Below are 14,235 nucleotides of genomic sequence, written 5' to 3' on the forward strand. Positions count from 1 at the left end.
CCTACGCTGGTACACCCGGCTGGCGCCGGAAGTCAGGCCCAACTTCCGCTTTCTGTCCACGGGCCCCTCTCAGCTTCCAGACCAGAGGCCTTTCCCACCACCCAAGTTAAAATTCTTAGAGAGGAAGGAGGGGAAATTGAGTGATGGAGGGGGGGGTGGAGAGAATAGAGTGAAATAGGGAGAGGGGATTTAGTGAGAGGGGATAATGGGATGAGTGGGTGAGAGAGAGTAGAGAGGAACTGCCACATGTTTTAAAGCTTTCCTCGCATTAATAGTGTCATTAACTATTGCATCCATAGACAAATATGACCTTGATTATCATTACTTTAGTAAGCCATATACCAACAAACTTGAATGAAATCTTCTTGAAATCACATTATTAACAAAAATGTAAATCAAGGGTTTAATAAAGTCACTAAACTGTGAAATATAATAAGGGTCCTTATTGTAAAAAAGCTGGCGATACACTTTAGAATTTTTTTATGGTTGGCCATCTCTGTCCATCCAACTTGTGCTACTGCACCGTACCTTACATCCTGGCTTCTATCCTCTGGAAATTCATGTCTCTAAATATTACTACAGTATGCTTAATTTAAATGTTCGTTTCACAGAGTAAAACTACGCGATTATACTAAAAAATTAAAAAATAAAGTGTGACATGTCGTTACAATGAGTGAGAGATACAGATTATATAACTTAGTTCATAGGTTGAATTTGATGGACGTACGTCTTTTTTCAACCTCATCTACTATGTAACTATGTAACTTTGCACCAGCTTTGCAAAAGCAGGCCAATTAAATGCAGTTGTCTTCCATCTATGAGTAACACCTTTTATATACATTTTTTTTAATGATTTAACAAATGTACTGAAATCAAGTTAACTGTAACATAATTAGTGACGATTAAGTCACTTTATGTTTAACAACTTAATGGATTTTCCTGATTTAATTGAGACAGATGTGACATGTATTTCTAGCCTAGCTCTGAAGTAATCACACACTGTACCATTCATGCGTTTGGACTAACGGAACATATATATCATGTTGTTTAGATTTTCCATTTCGTGATTTTGCACATACTATAAAACTGTGCTATTGCATTTTATACACTTAAGTAACATATATAGAAGTTCATTTTTTAGTCATTTACTTGCTGCTTTCTCACTTATTTTGTGGGAAAAAATGGCATGTTCTGTGCTCCTTTGCTAGGATTAAGCACTCGTCTCAAATACTATTACTACTTCTAGACATTAATGTGTTTATCGATGTTGCTTACAGATGTAGCATGACTTCTGGTCTCTGGCTCAGGGACAAGCTGCGTGACTGTGACCATGACTGTCCTGGTGCTAGTGGATTATTGCAGTAGGGGTGGCGGCCGATCTGGAAGCATGGACTCCCTGCAGTGCTGCGGCGACATCACTTTCTCCAGAGCCACGGCTTTTTGGGGTTTTTTTCAGCCGTGGCTCTGGAGACAGCGGGTCCTGCTACATTTGTAAGGCACTGACCCTCTTGAATTAGCTTTAAGCCCCTGTGGAATTTGCTTATTCTGGTTGGTCTACACTTTCTTGATGTAGGTTGTTATTAAATGGCTTATGGAAGTTTTAGGTGTGTCTGACCCTTTCTTCCTCTGCTGGAAGTAGAGAGCCTGTCCAACTTCCTTAACAGGTAGTTCTGGGTTACAGGAATGTTTTCTCAGACATCTAACCACATCTAAAAGCATTATATTCTCTTGTTTAATTGTTTGTACACTAATATAACACCCTGGTTCAAGTGAAAGGTTCATACTACCTTAGGTTCAAAATGTAATACAGTTATAAAAACCATCTCATCCTGGTGGAAAATGAGAAACGGCTCCCTGCTATCTTGGAGACATCTTGACATAACCTACTGGATGTGTGTGTGTGTGTGTGTGTGTGTGTGTGTGTGTGTGTGTGTGTGTGTGTGTGTGTGTGTGTGTGTGTGTGTGTGTGTGTGTGTGTGTGTGTGTACAGTACTGTATGTATGTATAGTTGTAACAGGGGACTTATCCCTGTTCACAAATGTGCCTCTAATCTAGCAGTGTTGTGGTTAACTGCTGGTAGCAAATTAACTAACACCCCCTGCCTGATTACAAGTGGTAGAAAAAGCCTGCCTTTGAGACAGGAAGTGACTCCTTAGCTCACTTATTAGCTGAACTGTGGAGACACAGCAGTGGTTCTTGAGTCTCCCAGGAGAGACTGACCAAGAGAACACAGATCTCTGGAGCTGACAAATAAGACTTTTAAATCTGGATGCTGACATTTTCTGTGCACACACGGGTGCGGTTCCAGGAGAGCAGAGAAGCTAACTCTACAGCAGTAAACAGATAAGACTTTCATTCTTAAGAGACTTCTTATATTTGCTTATTTCATGCTATGTGTTTGGGGCTAGGAGACATGCTTAACTTAGGGAGTTGTGAATTAATTGCATAGTATTTCACTAGAAATACTCCCAAGTGAATAGAAGCTTTGTCGTCCCCCCCCCCCCCTGTGTTTGGATGGTTTCCTGATGAAAAGGAAAAGGCACAATAAAGCCTTGTTATAGTTTCACCTTACAAAAGTCTCCAATTGTGTACCTCTGTGAACGTCCGACTACATATGGTGTCAGAAGTGGGATGAGAGGTGTCTTTGAAGTTAAAAAGGACCGGAAATTTGTATGTGAAATTTTTTGTTATGCTTTTTGCCTACAAACAGTATGAGCAACTTAGAAAAAAAACCTCATGCAGCAGAGATCAGAGTTAAAGCGATACACATCACTGAAACTTACACTGCACTGAAACTTACAAAACCACAGATGGACTCTTTGCCCCAATCCCAAGAGGAGAGAGACTGCGGAAGCAGCTAAACCTTATTTGCCTATCACAAAGTGTAATATGGTCATTGAAATAGGGGTTTTGCCTTCCAGCCATAGTAAGGGTTCAAGAAGTGAGTCAGCCCTTAAAAAGGGATAGGTGTTTGTTGTTTTCAAAAGTTTCGCTGAAGCAGTGAATACAGATGGTGACCCACGAGTGGTACTGATTTTTCAAATAAAGGTGGCCATACCGCATAGTGCTACCAGCTGTGAATGGATTATATATAGAGAAGTGTGAAAATTGATACAAGACTGTGCTGAAGCAGGGGAATTTTTAGCAAACAAATGCTGAGTGTAAAATTGCCCATAGGGGAAAAAGGGATTTCTGATCTGTGTAAAAGGTATTTCAAAAGCAATTGCTGAGTGTTGAGTCACCCTGCCGGGAATGAAAGAAATAGTCCACTGCAAAGAATGTTTTTTTTTCTGCAAGTCAAAAAGTCTGCCTATATATATCTTGGGAGCAAACCCCAAAGTGTGAAGTGTAAATGCCATAATACCCAAAGATGAGACTGAAAATTACTGAAGTCAGGCAGAAAACCAAATTCTGTTGCTGAAGCGGAGGAATTTCACCTAACAAGTAAATGGTGTAAAGCAAACAGAAGTTTTTTTTTACCTAGTAACCACACATTCAGCATACCTAATGAGAGATTATACCTAGCAAGTAAATGGTGTAAAGCAAATAGGCGTTTTTACCTCGCAACTGCACATCTTGTATACCTGATAAGAGAAAATGCATGCACAGTATTGCTGATATTGAAAAAAAAAAAACCCAAGAAAGAAAATTCTACAGAGATGCCTGTGAGAGCTACGACCTCTACAAGCAAAATATGCCCATCTGTAGGACTACCACAATTGGGGGTTCAAGCAAATACAGTGGCAACAGCTGCAATAGCGCCTCCTGAGATCAGGAATAAAATTACACCTGATAGCCTAAAAATGGAGGACAACATGCAGCGTTCCTGTAATGAACCCTACCCCACGGAAGAGTGGCCCTTCCAGTCCAATAAAGAGGAAGACATCTCTTACGGGGAACCCGAACCGAGTCACACCCACAAAACACCCCAAGAATGGTGGGGGTGCCTGAACTCGGCACGAACAGAAAAGATCGCTCCCTTTGATGACGAATATGATCAGCAGGAGAGAGAGCGGGAGCAGCAGATCACCCAATATTTCTGTCAGCTAAAGAAACTGCAAGAAAAGCCTGGCGTATATAATGAAGCTGCTAAAGTATCAAATAAAAAAGACTCCAGTATTCCTGATGGGACGGAGTCATCCAAAACAAAAAAGCGTAAAAAGAAAAAGAAAAGCGGTTCTTCACTTACCGTGGAAGGAACAGACACGTCCGCAGATCCTGTGGAGGAAAAGGGGGACCGAGTTGCCCTGCAGCTTAGAGAAAATTGAGAATTTGTCCCACGGTTAACTGAATATCCAGAGGGCCTAAGGCAGAAGTCGTGTACACCAAAGAAGTGTCTGTCCAGTGCCAACAGTGAGGAACCCTCAACCAACCATCCCAGGGAAGTGGAGCCGGAACCACTGAGTGACGATCCCTTGACCAGCCCTGAAAATGCCCTGAAAAATGCCAGGCATGACTGTGATATGCTCCATGAACAATTGAAACAAAAGGAAGATGGTTATACAGAGCTACAGAAAAATAACTTGAGGCTACAAAAAGATGTGCTCACATTTTACTCTTTAGCCAGGACAGAATTGGACGATCTCAAGACTGAGCTAGATACTGCTAATGCTACTATTTCCAACATGGATGAAAAGCAGAGCCAATCTGATAAAATGGTGGCTACGCTAAAGCGGAAGTATGAGGAGGCACTGAAGCAGATGACAGTCTTCCAGCAAGAGGTTCACACTCTTCGCATAGAGATGAAAGCCTCACAACAGGAGATCAACAGTGTCCGGATATAGGTGGACGTATCTCAGAAAGAGGTTCAGACACTCCGCAGAGCACTGGATGCCTCACATCATGAGACCAACAGCTGCCGCACAGACCTGGAAGATTCCAGAAAGGAACTACACAGTCTCACTGAGGAGCTGGACATTGCTAAAGAAACTATTGGTAATCTTGATACAGATCTCAAAGTCTCTCAGAAGGAGCTTCAGACCCTCAACCTAGAGAAGGAAGTCTCACGCCAGGAGATTGTCATTCTCAAAGCAGATGTGCGTAAATGGAAGGAGGACTGCAAAGAGGCCCAGAAGAATACAGAGACTGAAAAAGGAGAAAATTCTTGATTAAAAAGAGAAAACTTAAAACTGAAAGAAGAAAATTTTCAGTTGACAGAAGAAGTCAAGGAAAAGTTTGAAGCAGAGCACCGACTGCAGAACCAACTGCAAGGTCTGCGTACACACCTCCAGTATGCTGAGGAGAAGCAGCAAACGCTGCAGGAAGAAAAGCTGCAGGCTGCTAAAGAGGTACAAGCGCTGCAGGAACGTCTGAATACCCAATACGTCCCCACAGAGCAGTATGAGGAGCTAAAGGCCACGCTGCATGTCACCAGAGCATCATTGGAGGCGGAGCTTCGATACCAGGTGACTCTGTATGAGAGGGAGTGTGAGAAGGCTCAGAAACTGGAGCAAGAGCTGGAGAGACAGAGAGACTGTTCCATTCCCTTGAGTCAGTACACCAAGGAGAAAACAGACGCAGCGGCAAACTTGACGACAACAATTACAGAGCTCCAGAATATGAAGGAGACACTGATACAGACTCAGAGAAAGCAAAGTGTGCAGATAAATTCCCTGAGAAGAGACTTGCAAGACGCACTCAAAAAACAGGGATCTCTCGCGGATGAGATTACAGTCCTACAAGGACAAGTATTGACCCTGACTAAGCGTCAGTATCCCACAGCCTCAAAAACCCATGAAGACAAGGGTACAGTGAGAGCTGGGAATACCGCTCATCTGAAAGACAAGGTTGCAAAATTTTACCCACCTAAACAAGCACTAGCAAAACCTTCAGCCACCCAGCAGGCAACAAAAGAAGGTACACGTGCTGAATTAAAACTAGAAGAATCCTTAGCTGATGAAGCTGAAAAGATGGGACATTCTCTGGAAGTGGGTGTGGAATTGCAACTTAATCTCAAAGAGGCTGAACTAGCAACCCCATTGAGTGGGAAAAGGGCAGAGAGACAGCTTCAAGAGCGGAAAACTCAAAGGGCTGTTTTTAAACGCTCTGCAACTGCTGCCATACAGTATGCCTACAATAAGACGAGCACCCGACGCGAGGGAAATCTCATGACCGCGCACGTAGAAAAAAGACTATACTTGGAAAAAGTCCTCCTCGAGCGACTGAGGGGTGCTCATCTCAAGCACCTTCAGGAGGAGACACGAATAAACTGGAGAAAGGGCTCCAATCCCAGCATGTCACGACTGTGCTCGCCACAAACCTGGGTCGGACCGCGTGGCTGAGGTGGGGTTGTAAAAGCACCGACCTTAGACCGTGCAGGCTGATCCGGATTGCGCAGTTCGTAGTCGTATGTAGCAGGATCAGGATAGGAGAAGACAGCATCGTCGGTGGACACGCCAGGGTCAGGACTGGAGACATCAGGGTAAACGTTGTTCAAGCAGGAGTTCGGCAACAGGTAGCCAGGAGAGCCCCGCTTCAGCTTAGGAGCGCGGGAGTGGCCTCTGCGCGTGCGGCGACCATGGCCCATGGTACTGGTCTCAGGAGGTGGTAAACAGACCAGAGTAGCACACCGCCTAGCTGCACTGGTAAACCAGTGCTTCAGCGCAGGAACCAGGACACGGCCTCTCTAGATTAGGGAAAGAGTAGGCCCCAGGAACCAGGAAGCTGAAGATACACAGGGAAACCTCCGCTTCAGTGCAGGAAACCAGGAACAGACCGCTGCATGAATATAGCAGCTGGTCACAGGAAACAAAGAGCTGAAGTAACAAGGAGAGTACTCAGCTTCAGCACAGGAAACAGGAACTGACCGCTGCATGAGACTAGCAGCTGGTCAAAGGAACCAGGGAGCTGAAGACAACAAGGAGAGTACTCCGCTTCAGCACAGGAACAGACCGCTGCATGACACTAGCAGCCGGTCTCAGGAACCAAGGAGACAGACAAGACAAGGCTTATGGCAGAACACAGAGACATCCAGGAAGGACTATGCTCGGCATGGAGCTTTGTGGGAAAGCAGTACTTAAAGGTCAGAGGACCAATGGCAGAAGGGGAGTGTGGCAGTATTGCTTTGGTGAGAGAATCCAGGCTGCAGTAAATATCGGTGGAAGTGTTCTGGGACTGCACAAGTCTGCAAGGTAAGGCAAACAGTAAACTGAGGAGCGGATTCCTTACACAGCAGGACTGAGGGTTCTCTTCCTCCATCCACTCTCATTCAAGTCACAGAGATATCTAGAATGAGAGTGGAAGGATGGGCTTTGGCCGTGGCAAGCCCGAGCTTCCCACAAACAGGGGAGGTATGTAACAGGGGACTTATCCCTGTTCACAAATGTGCCTCTAATCCAGCGGTGTGGTGTTAACTGCTGGTAGTAAATTAACTAACACCACCTGCCTGATTACAGGTGGTAGAAAAGCCTGCCTTTGAGACAGGAAGTGACTCCTTAGCTCACTTGTGAGCTGAACTGTGGAGACAGAGCAGTGGTTCTTGAGTCTCCCAGGAGAGACTGACCAAGAGAACACAGATCTCTGGAGCTGACAAATAAGACTTCTAAACCTGGATGCTGGCATTTTCTGTGCACACACGGGTGCGGTTCCAGGAGAGCAGAGAAGCTTACTCTACAGCAGCTAACAGATAAGACTTTCATTTTTAAGAGACTTCTTATATCTGCTTATTTCATGCTATGTGTTTGGGGCTGGGAGACATGCTTAACTTAGGGAGTTGTGAATTAATTGCATAGTATTTCACTAGAAATACTCCCAAGTGAATAGAAGCTTTGTCCCCCCCCCCCCCTGTGTTTGGATGGTTTCCTGATGAAAAGGAAAAGGCACAATAAAGCCTTGTTATAATTTCACCTTACAAAAGTCTCCATTTGTGTACCTCTGTGAACGTCCGTCTACAATAGTATATATGTATGAACAGTAAAAGATATGTTATCTGGCATGTGCAGGACACGAGAGGTGTCGGATAAGCAAAAGTTCTATTTAACAGAGAGTTATCTCTGGGTATCTGTGTGTTTATTAACTATGTGCTTCTGGTCTCAGCTGTTTTTGGTTAGGTTAGCGGCACCTCCCCCAAGGTTTAAGATCCCCCTTCCCCACTTTCCAAGTTGGCAGGTCAGTTTCATTTTGCTGGGTTACGACATATCTAATGCTGTTCATTCTTCCTGTAATTATACAGGTACATAAGAATTTTAACTCAGTGTTAGGACCTGCCTACGGTCATTCCTTGAAGTTGGCTATCAGGCTTAAGACGCTTTGGCCAAAGGGTTGATCTAAATTACTCTTTTTAAGAGAATATAGAGTATTGCACTGTGTTTTTTTTCTTGCATTGGAAGTAGCTTTGGGCATCTTTGTTTGTATTTTGTTGTAACGGAGAGTTATACCATACCACATTTCAAGTACAAATGTTCAAATAATTACAATACATTATAACCTCTAAAGTATAAAATACTATACAGATACTCTCCAATCAACTTCTGACTGCACTCAGAAAAGGGACAAGCTCTGCAATGCTGAACTCGTGATCGAGCGTAGTGGGTGAATTAAAACGTAAACTTTATTAGGTAATTACCTAATTGAATTAAAACCAACTTTATTAGTTAATTACCTAATAAAGCTGAAGTTTTAATTCACCCACTAACTACTCTCAATCGAGAGTGCAGCATTGCGGAGCTTGACCCTTTTCTCCATTCGTTTTCCTACAGTAAATCCTGCATGCACCTTGATCTAAACACTACCAATCTAACTTTACGCTGAGCAGGAGTTGTTCTCTGCACTATATATTGCACTTTGAAATACTTTGAGTGATCTGAAGGTGCCGATAGGCACGGATTCCAGTTACTACTTTTACATAAAATGCCAGATAACACACTATGGCAACTAAAGCTGTATTAAAGGACAATCTACATTGAGAGGACATAAACCCCATAACTCCTGAGGAAGTCGCAATATGCGACAAAGCATGTTGGGAAAGTCCACTAGGGAAGCTATACAAGATGATCAAGAGCTTGCTTTCTGGACAACCGTCTACACGTGACGTTAGAGAAAATGTCTTGCATTTCCGTGGTTGGCGAGGAACGCTAAGGAAAGGGGTGAATGCAGCAAAGTAGCAACACATCATTATACTCACTTCTAGTACAGTTTCTATTTTGAAGCCTCCTGTTCTGAGCACCAAATACCATGATATATATATATATATATATATATATATATATATATATATATATATATATATATATATATATATATACATATACACATACATAGGCAGCTGGCACTCCAAATACAAAAGTTATTTTCCGGTGCTTGTTCCATACACATAAACAGACCAAAATGTTTCCCCCATGGAGAAATCATGGAACAGAACTCCGAGATAGGATCAAAAAGAAACCTGCATATTAAGAATACATAGCATACTTATAACCAACGTTTTGGTCCAGAGAGGACCTTCCTCAGGGTTGCATTTGATTCTATCTCTGAGTGCTGTTTCTTGATTTCTTCATGGGCGATAGACAGAAAGATAGATAGATAGATAGATAGATAGATAGATAGATAGATAGATAGATAGATAGATAGACTTCCATACGTACCATCTTTCTCATCTCTGGATTGGAGACAATAATTACATTAGGTGGATCCCCAACAGCTGTAGCAGCTCCTCCAATGTTTGTGAAGATTACCTCTGCAATCAGGACATGCCTTGGATCAAGATTAAGTACTTCGCACAACCTGTAATATATATATATATATATATAAAATATATATCTCAGAATACTCTGCAACAATGTACTATGGGTGTAGTCTCACTTGGCAACGCTAGAGAAATTAATTTTTTTGTAACATTCCTTACCATTTTTAATAAAAAGCACTAAAGCAGCAATATTCCATTTTTCTTTTGCATCCCCTCATATTCTGAACCGTACTATTTTTCATTTTTTCAATATTATCTACAAATAGAACACAAAATGGCCACTCAGGGCACCCAATAGAAAATGATGAAGACATGGTCTAATGACATTGCAGCTTTTGACATGCTGGCTTTTGTAGATTCTGGATAATGGTGCATATTTCAACTGTGTGTTGCATTTGCAGATTCTGAAACGTGGTAGCTGTTTTCCTAAGGTCTGAGGATTGTGCAGCTTGCACTTGGATCCAATTAGACAGAGTTAGAAGATGTTCTGTTGGAATATGGCTGTATTTCTGCAAGGGTTACAGTTCCTTAGCAATCCTTAGCAAATCTCTCTTCTAACTATATGCTTGCATTTTTCCCTTATGTGGCTTCTTTTTCTTGTAGGAGCAGTTGAAGTGCACTGCCAGAATAGCAACCATAAACTGAATTATTCCGCACCTCTCTTTTTAAGTTTAAGTTACACTTAATAATTTAAGTATTGTCTTGTATAGTACTGTAAATACTTTACCTATCCTGGTTTCTGTCTGTTTAAAGTTGGGAGCAAGCCAGGTTTGCTGCCTGTCAAAATGTTTATTTGTAACCCGCAATTTTCATACTTAATATAAGTTAGCTTTGTGCATGGTACCTGTATGCAGTTTTGCTTAATTACATTTGCATTAAAACTTTTCAGACAACTAATGCCTCGTATCCAAAAGGCATTTAACCCTTTGAGTTCCAGATGGGCTGTGGCACAAAAGTGCTACGGCCCCTTCAGAACTCGCATTCACAGAATGCCAGAATGGAAGGGCGACACAATCTCCCCTAGAAAAACGAGTGACCATTTTATGACATAGCTACTACGTCATGAAGCCGATGGAGTGCCAGACCCCCATGATGTAGTAGCTACATTCCAGGGCACCCAAAGGGCTAAAAGTGCTCTATTTCCACATTACTAGGTTGCAATATGAGTGGGGTACACCATACTGTAAGTACCAAACATACAAACCTAGGAATTGATGGCAAATAAGAACCACTTGGACCACATAGTTTGCCCATTTTCTCACCCGTCGTGAAGTCTCGCAATGTATAAAGCACCTTGGTGCTATTTGTCTACAGGTTTCGGCAGAAGCATGGAACTTTCCCCAGTTTTTATACTAATGCCTGCAAGTGGTAATGCCTAGTATTACATGCTTAGAGTATCTTGTAGGTACATTAATCCTCAAAGCACTCAGAGATTCCCATAGGCCAGTTTTTTTAAGGTTTATCTAACAAATTAATCTATACTGTATATGACAGACAACTTGCTTAGGGATGTGTTGTTCTGAAAATCTAGCCTATTGCTGGCTCTGAAGGATGTACTTTTAGAGCCCTGCCCTACTGTGCACTGTGTAAAGATGTACAATCTTCAGTGTACAGAGGAAGAAATCAGAAATGCTACATTACTATTCCTAGGAATATTGGACATGGTTGCTATAAGACAGAAGCCACATGCAGACTTGACATGGCATATAACTAGAGAAGAACAAATCTTTTTGCAGACATTCGCAATTGCTGCAACTGTGCTGGTTCCTTTCCGCCGCGGATAGTCTCAAAAGTTCAGATTTGCTTTTTCTATTACTGGACATTCGCAATCGAATGCAACGGCCTGTACAGTGCATTGCACTGCCAGGGAGTCAGGTGGTGAGAAATAAAATCCTATTTATTCAGCACAATTCCAACAACAACATCACCCCAGGAGGTGAACAGGGTCCTCCTACGCGTTTCGGACAGCCAAGTCCTTTATCAAGGAGTATGGGGCGTAAGGGATCACCTATATATATCTAAAACAGCCCCAATCAATCATGGATGATTTTCGCGCCACTCTACTGCGCATGCGCATTACGTCATGAGAGGCGCCACTTCACCCGCCAGAATCCGACGGCTCATTGGGAGTGGCAACGCCTCTCATCCCCATCTGCGTGCGCACTCCAGCAGGGCTATGGGAGGTTCATACCTAACAAGCCGATGGACGGCTTGCCGTGCGTCCCCGCCTCCAGGGCACACCTCCCGATGGCCGACTGGTCTATGCGCTATGCCCCAGCCAATGAACACCTCGGCCGAGACATTCAACCCCCTGGCTATTTTCACCTTATAAATTATAGCACTATTGCATTTCCTGTTGGTGATTGTGGAGGTACTGCATTGGTTTTCATTGTATATAGCTACTCTTTAGGTCACAGCATTCAGCTGCCCATTACATGTGTTTTTTGACCGGCCGGTCTTCATATTAATGCAGCAGGATATCACATCTTCCTGCTCAGCATTATATTTGGTCTTGATTTATTATTAAATCATAGTACATGCTATTTTTTACTCTACACTTTTAGGGTATTTCATCAGCTGTCGGGATTCCCAAGGGACTATTTTAAATGTTATTTTGTTTTTGTCGTATAATCCTTGTTCTTTTGAATAAACAAATTTATAATTATTTTGCTTGAGTGCTTTTAGTGGGACACTTTTCTTTTTTTTATCTTTCAGTATTCATTTATACTTGTCCCCAGCACCGTCATTAGGCTGTTAATTTTATATGTTTCAGCAAATATATTAATATTTATGATTTAAGCAATCTCGTATGACTTTTTCTAGTTAGTTGCAGGCTTATCCTTGTTTTTGTTTATATATATATATATATATATACTGCACCGACACACTTTATTCGAGCAAATACCCAGTATGTACCTGGCAGATACCTGGAATGCGCCGCTCCTCACCTCTGACAAGCCCCGTTGCGTTTGCCTTCCCAGCCTGGGTTCATGCCTGGCTGACGGGCGGCTGATCTGTTAAATGATAATGATTAGGATTTAATAGGCTGCAATGCTTCGCGTGTCTACCAGATGGCATAAATTCATGAATTGTAATGCAGTATATATATATATACTGTGCAGTATTGCAGCCAGCGGGAATAAAATGCTTCAATCCCTGTCTGGAAAATAACCCAATGCACTCGGGCAGAAAACAGTCACAAACCTCAATACACCCGGGTATACCCGAATTCGTGGGACTAGCCGAGCTCGAATAAAGTGTGTCGCCAGTGTATATATATATACAAACATGAGATTTAGATGCCTTCAAAAAAACTACAACAGTTGGAAGACACTTCCTGAAAAAACATGGATCTGATCCTTATCTGCATGTGCAATTTATAGAGTCACCCTCAAATTTGTGGGTAGTGATCTTGAGAATTTGTTGCTGCAGAAGGAATGTAGGTCAATTGTCCAACAGGAAACAATAGTACCTCAAGGTCTAAATGACTATTTGGGCTTTGCTATGTTCCTTTAATATTGATTGCATTTTCTTTTGTATCGAATATTGATTCCACTTTTCTCTCTCCTTTCTTTCTTTATTTATGTATACCATCAAACATCTACGTCTGATATCATGTAGTCCAACGATCGTGCTGATTTTCCAGTCCTGGCAGCGTGGTGATATACTTCTTGACTCTACACCCGCGGTATGATGCCGGTTCCATCTGGAAGAGACATGCTTGGGTGTCTTGTGGGCGTGTAGTGGAAAATTAGAAAACGTGTAATATACGTGTTGTTTACTGTGACGACGGTTCCTGTCAATTTTTGGATCTCCTATTCATTCTGCAAAATTGCTGCTAAGTTTTCAAATCATTCAGAGAGCTTGATTATTATGTAATTTATGATACAGAGGCAATTGGAATATGTGGGACCCTTGATCTAGTTGACATTCAAGATGATATACAGTCCTTATTTCAAGATATAAATATTGCAATACAAGGATGCATTAATGGTTCTATCTATCCCATTTTGCCGTAATTATGCCTTTAAGAACTATGACTATATAACTGCATTGTCATAACATTTGTCAATATGCAGTGCTCGCATTTGATCTTTATTCTTATTCCAATTATATGTATTTGTGTGAATATGATATGTTATTCTTCCTATCACCGTGTTCCCACCACACAGTGTTAACTCTATTATCAATGTGATGCAACTTGACATTACGGGACTTGTCACTATGTAACTCCGCCTATGAGTACCCTATTGGTTGATGTCTTGATCGTTGGGAAATTGAAGAATCACCTGCTGAATAATTATTCCTGATTATGGCTGATTGCACGATCGCCGGCAAACACAGGTTTTGGCGCGAATTATGAGCTTTATTTGCTATTTAAAAATAGCCTGTTCATGTACTTTTTCCACTTCCCGAAGAAGTCAATCGTTGGAGTGGGAGCTGGCGGGGGACCCCCCTTTCCTATTCAATGGGACTTAGAAGTCTACACATGCTATTCCACATGCTATTAGAGACAATATTTTTTTTTTCTGCATATCTTTTTTGGAAACTAG

The 14,235-nt window shown here is 42.1% G+C and overlaps 1 protein-coding gene across 2 annotated transcripts in view; it reads right to left on the reverse strand.

Annotated features, from left to right (window-relative positions):
• Positions 1–14,235, reverse strand: part of OCA2 (OCA2 melanosomal transmembrane protein) — a 459,069-nt gene that overhangs the window by 133,525 nt on the left and 311,309 nt on the right. For both annotated transcript variants that reach the window (XM_075590565.1, XM_075590564.1), the window contains one exon: positions 9,582–9,720. In XM_075590565.1, the coding sequence (XP_075446680.1) occupies positions 9,582–9,720 (139 nt within the window). The remainder of the gene's footprint in view (positions 1–9,581; positions 9,721–14,235) is intronic.

This window comes from Ascaphus truei, chromosome 3 (assembly GCF_040206685.1).
Source record: "Ascaphus truei isolate aAscTru1 chromosome 3, aAscTru1.hap1, whole genome shotgun sequence".
Classification (NCBI taxonomy): Eukaryota; Metazoa; Chordata; class Amphibia; order Anura; family Ascaphidae; genus Ascaphus; species Ascaphus truei.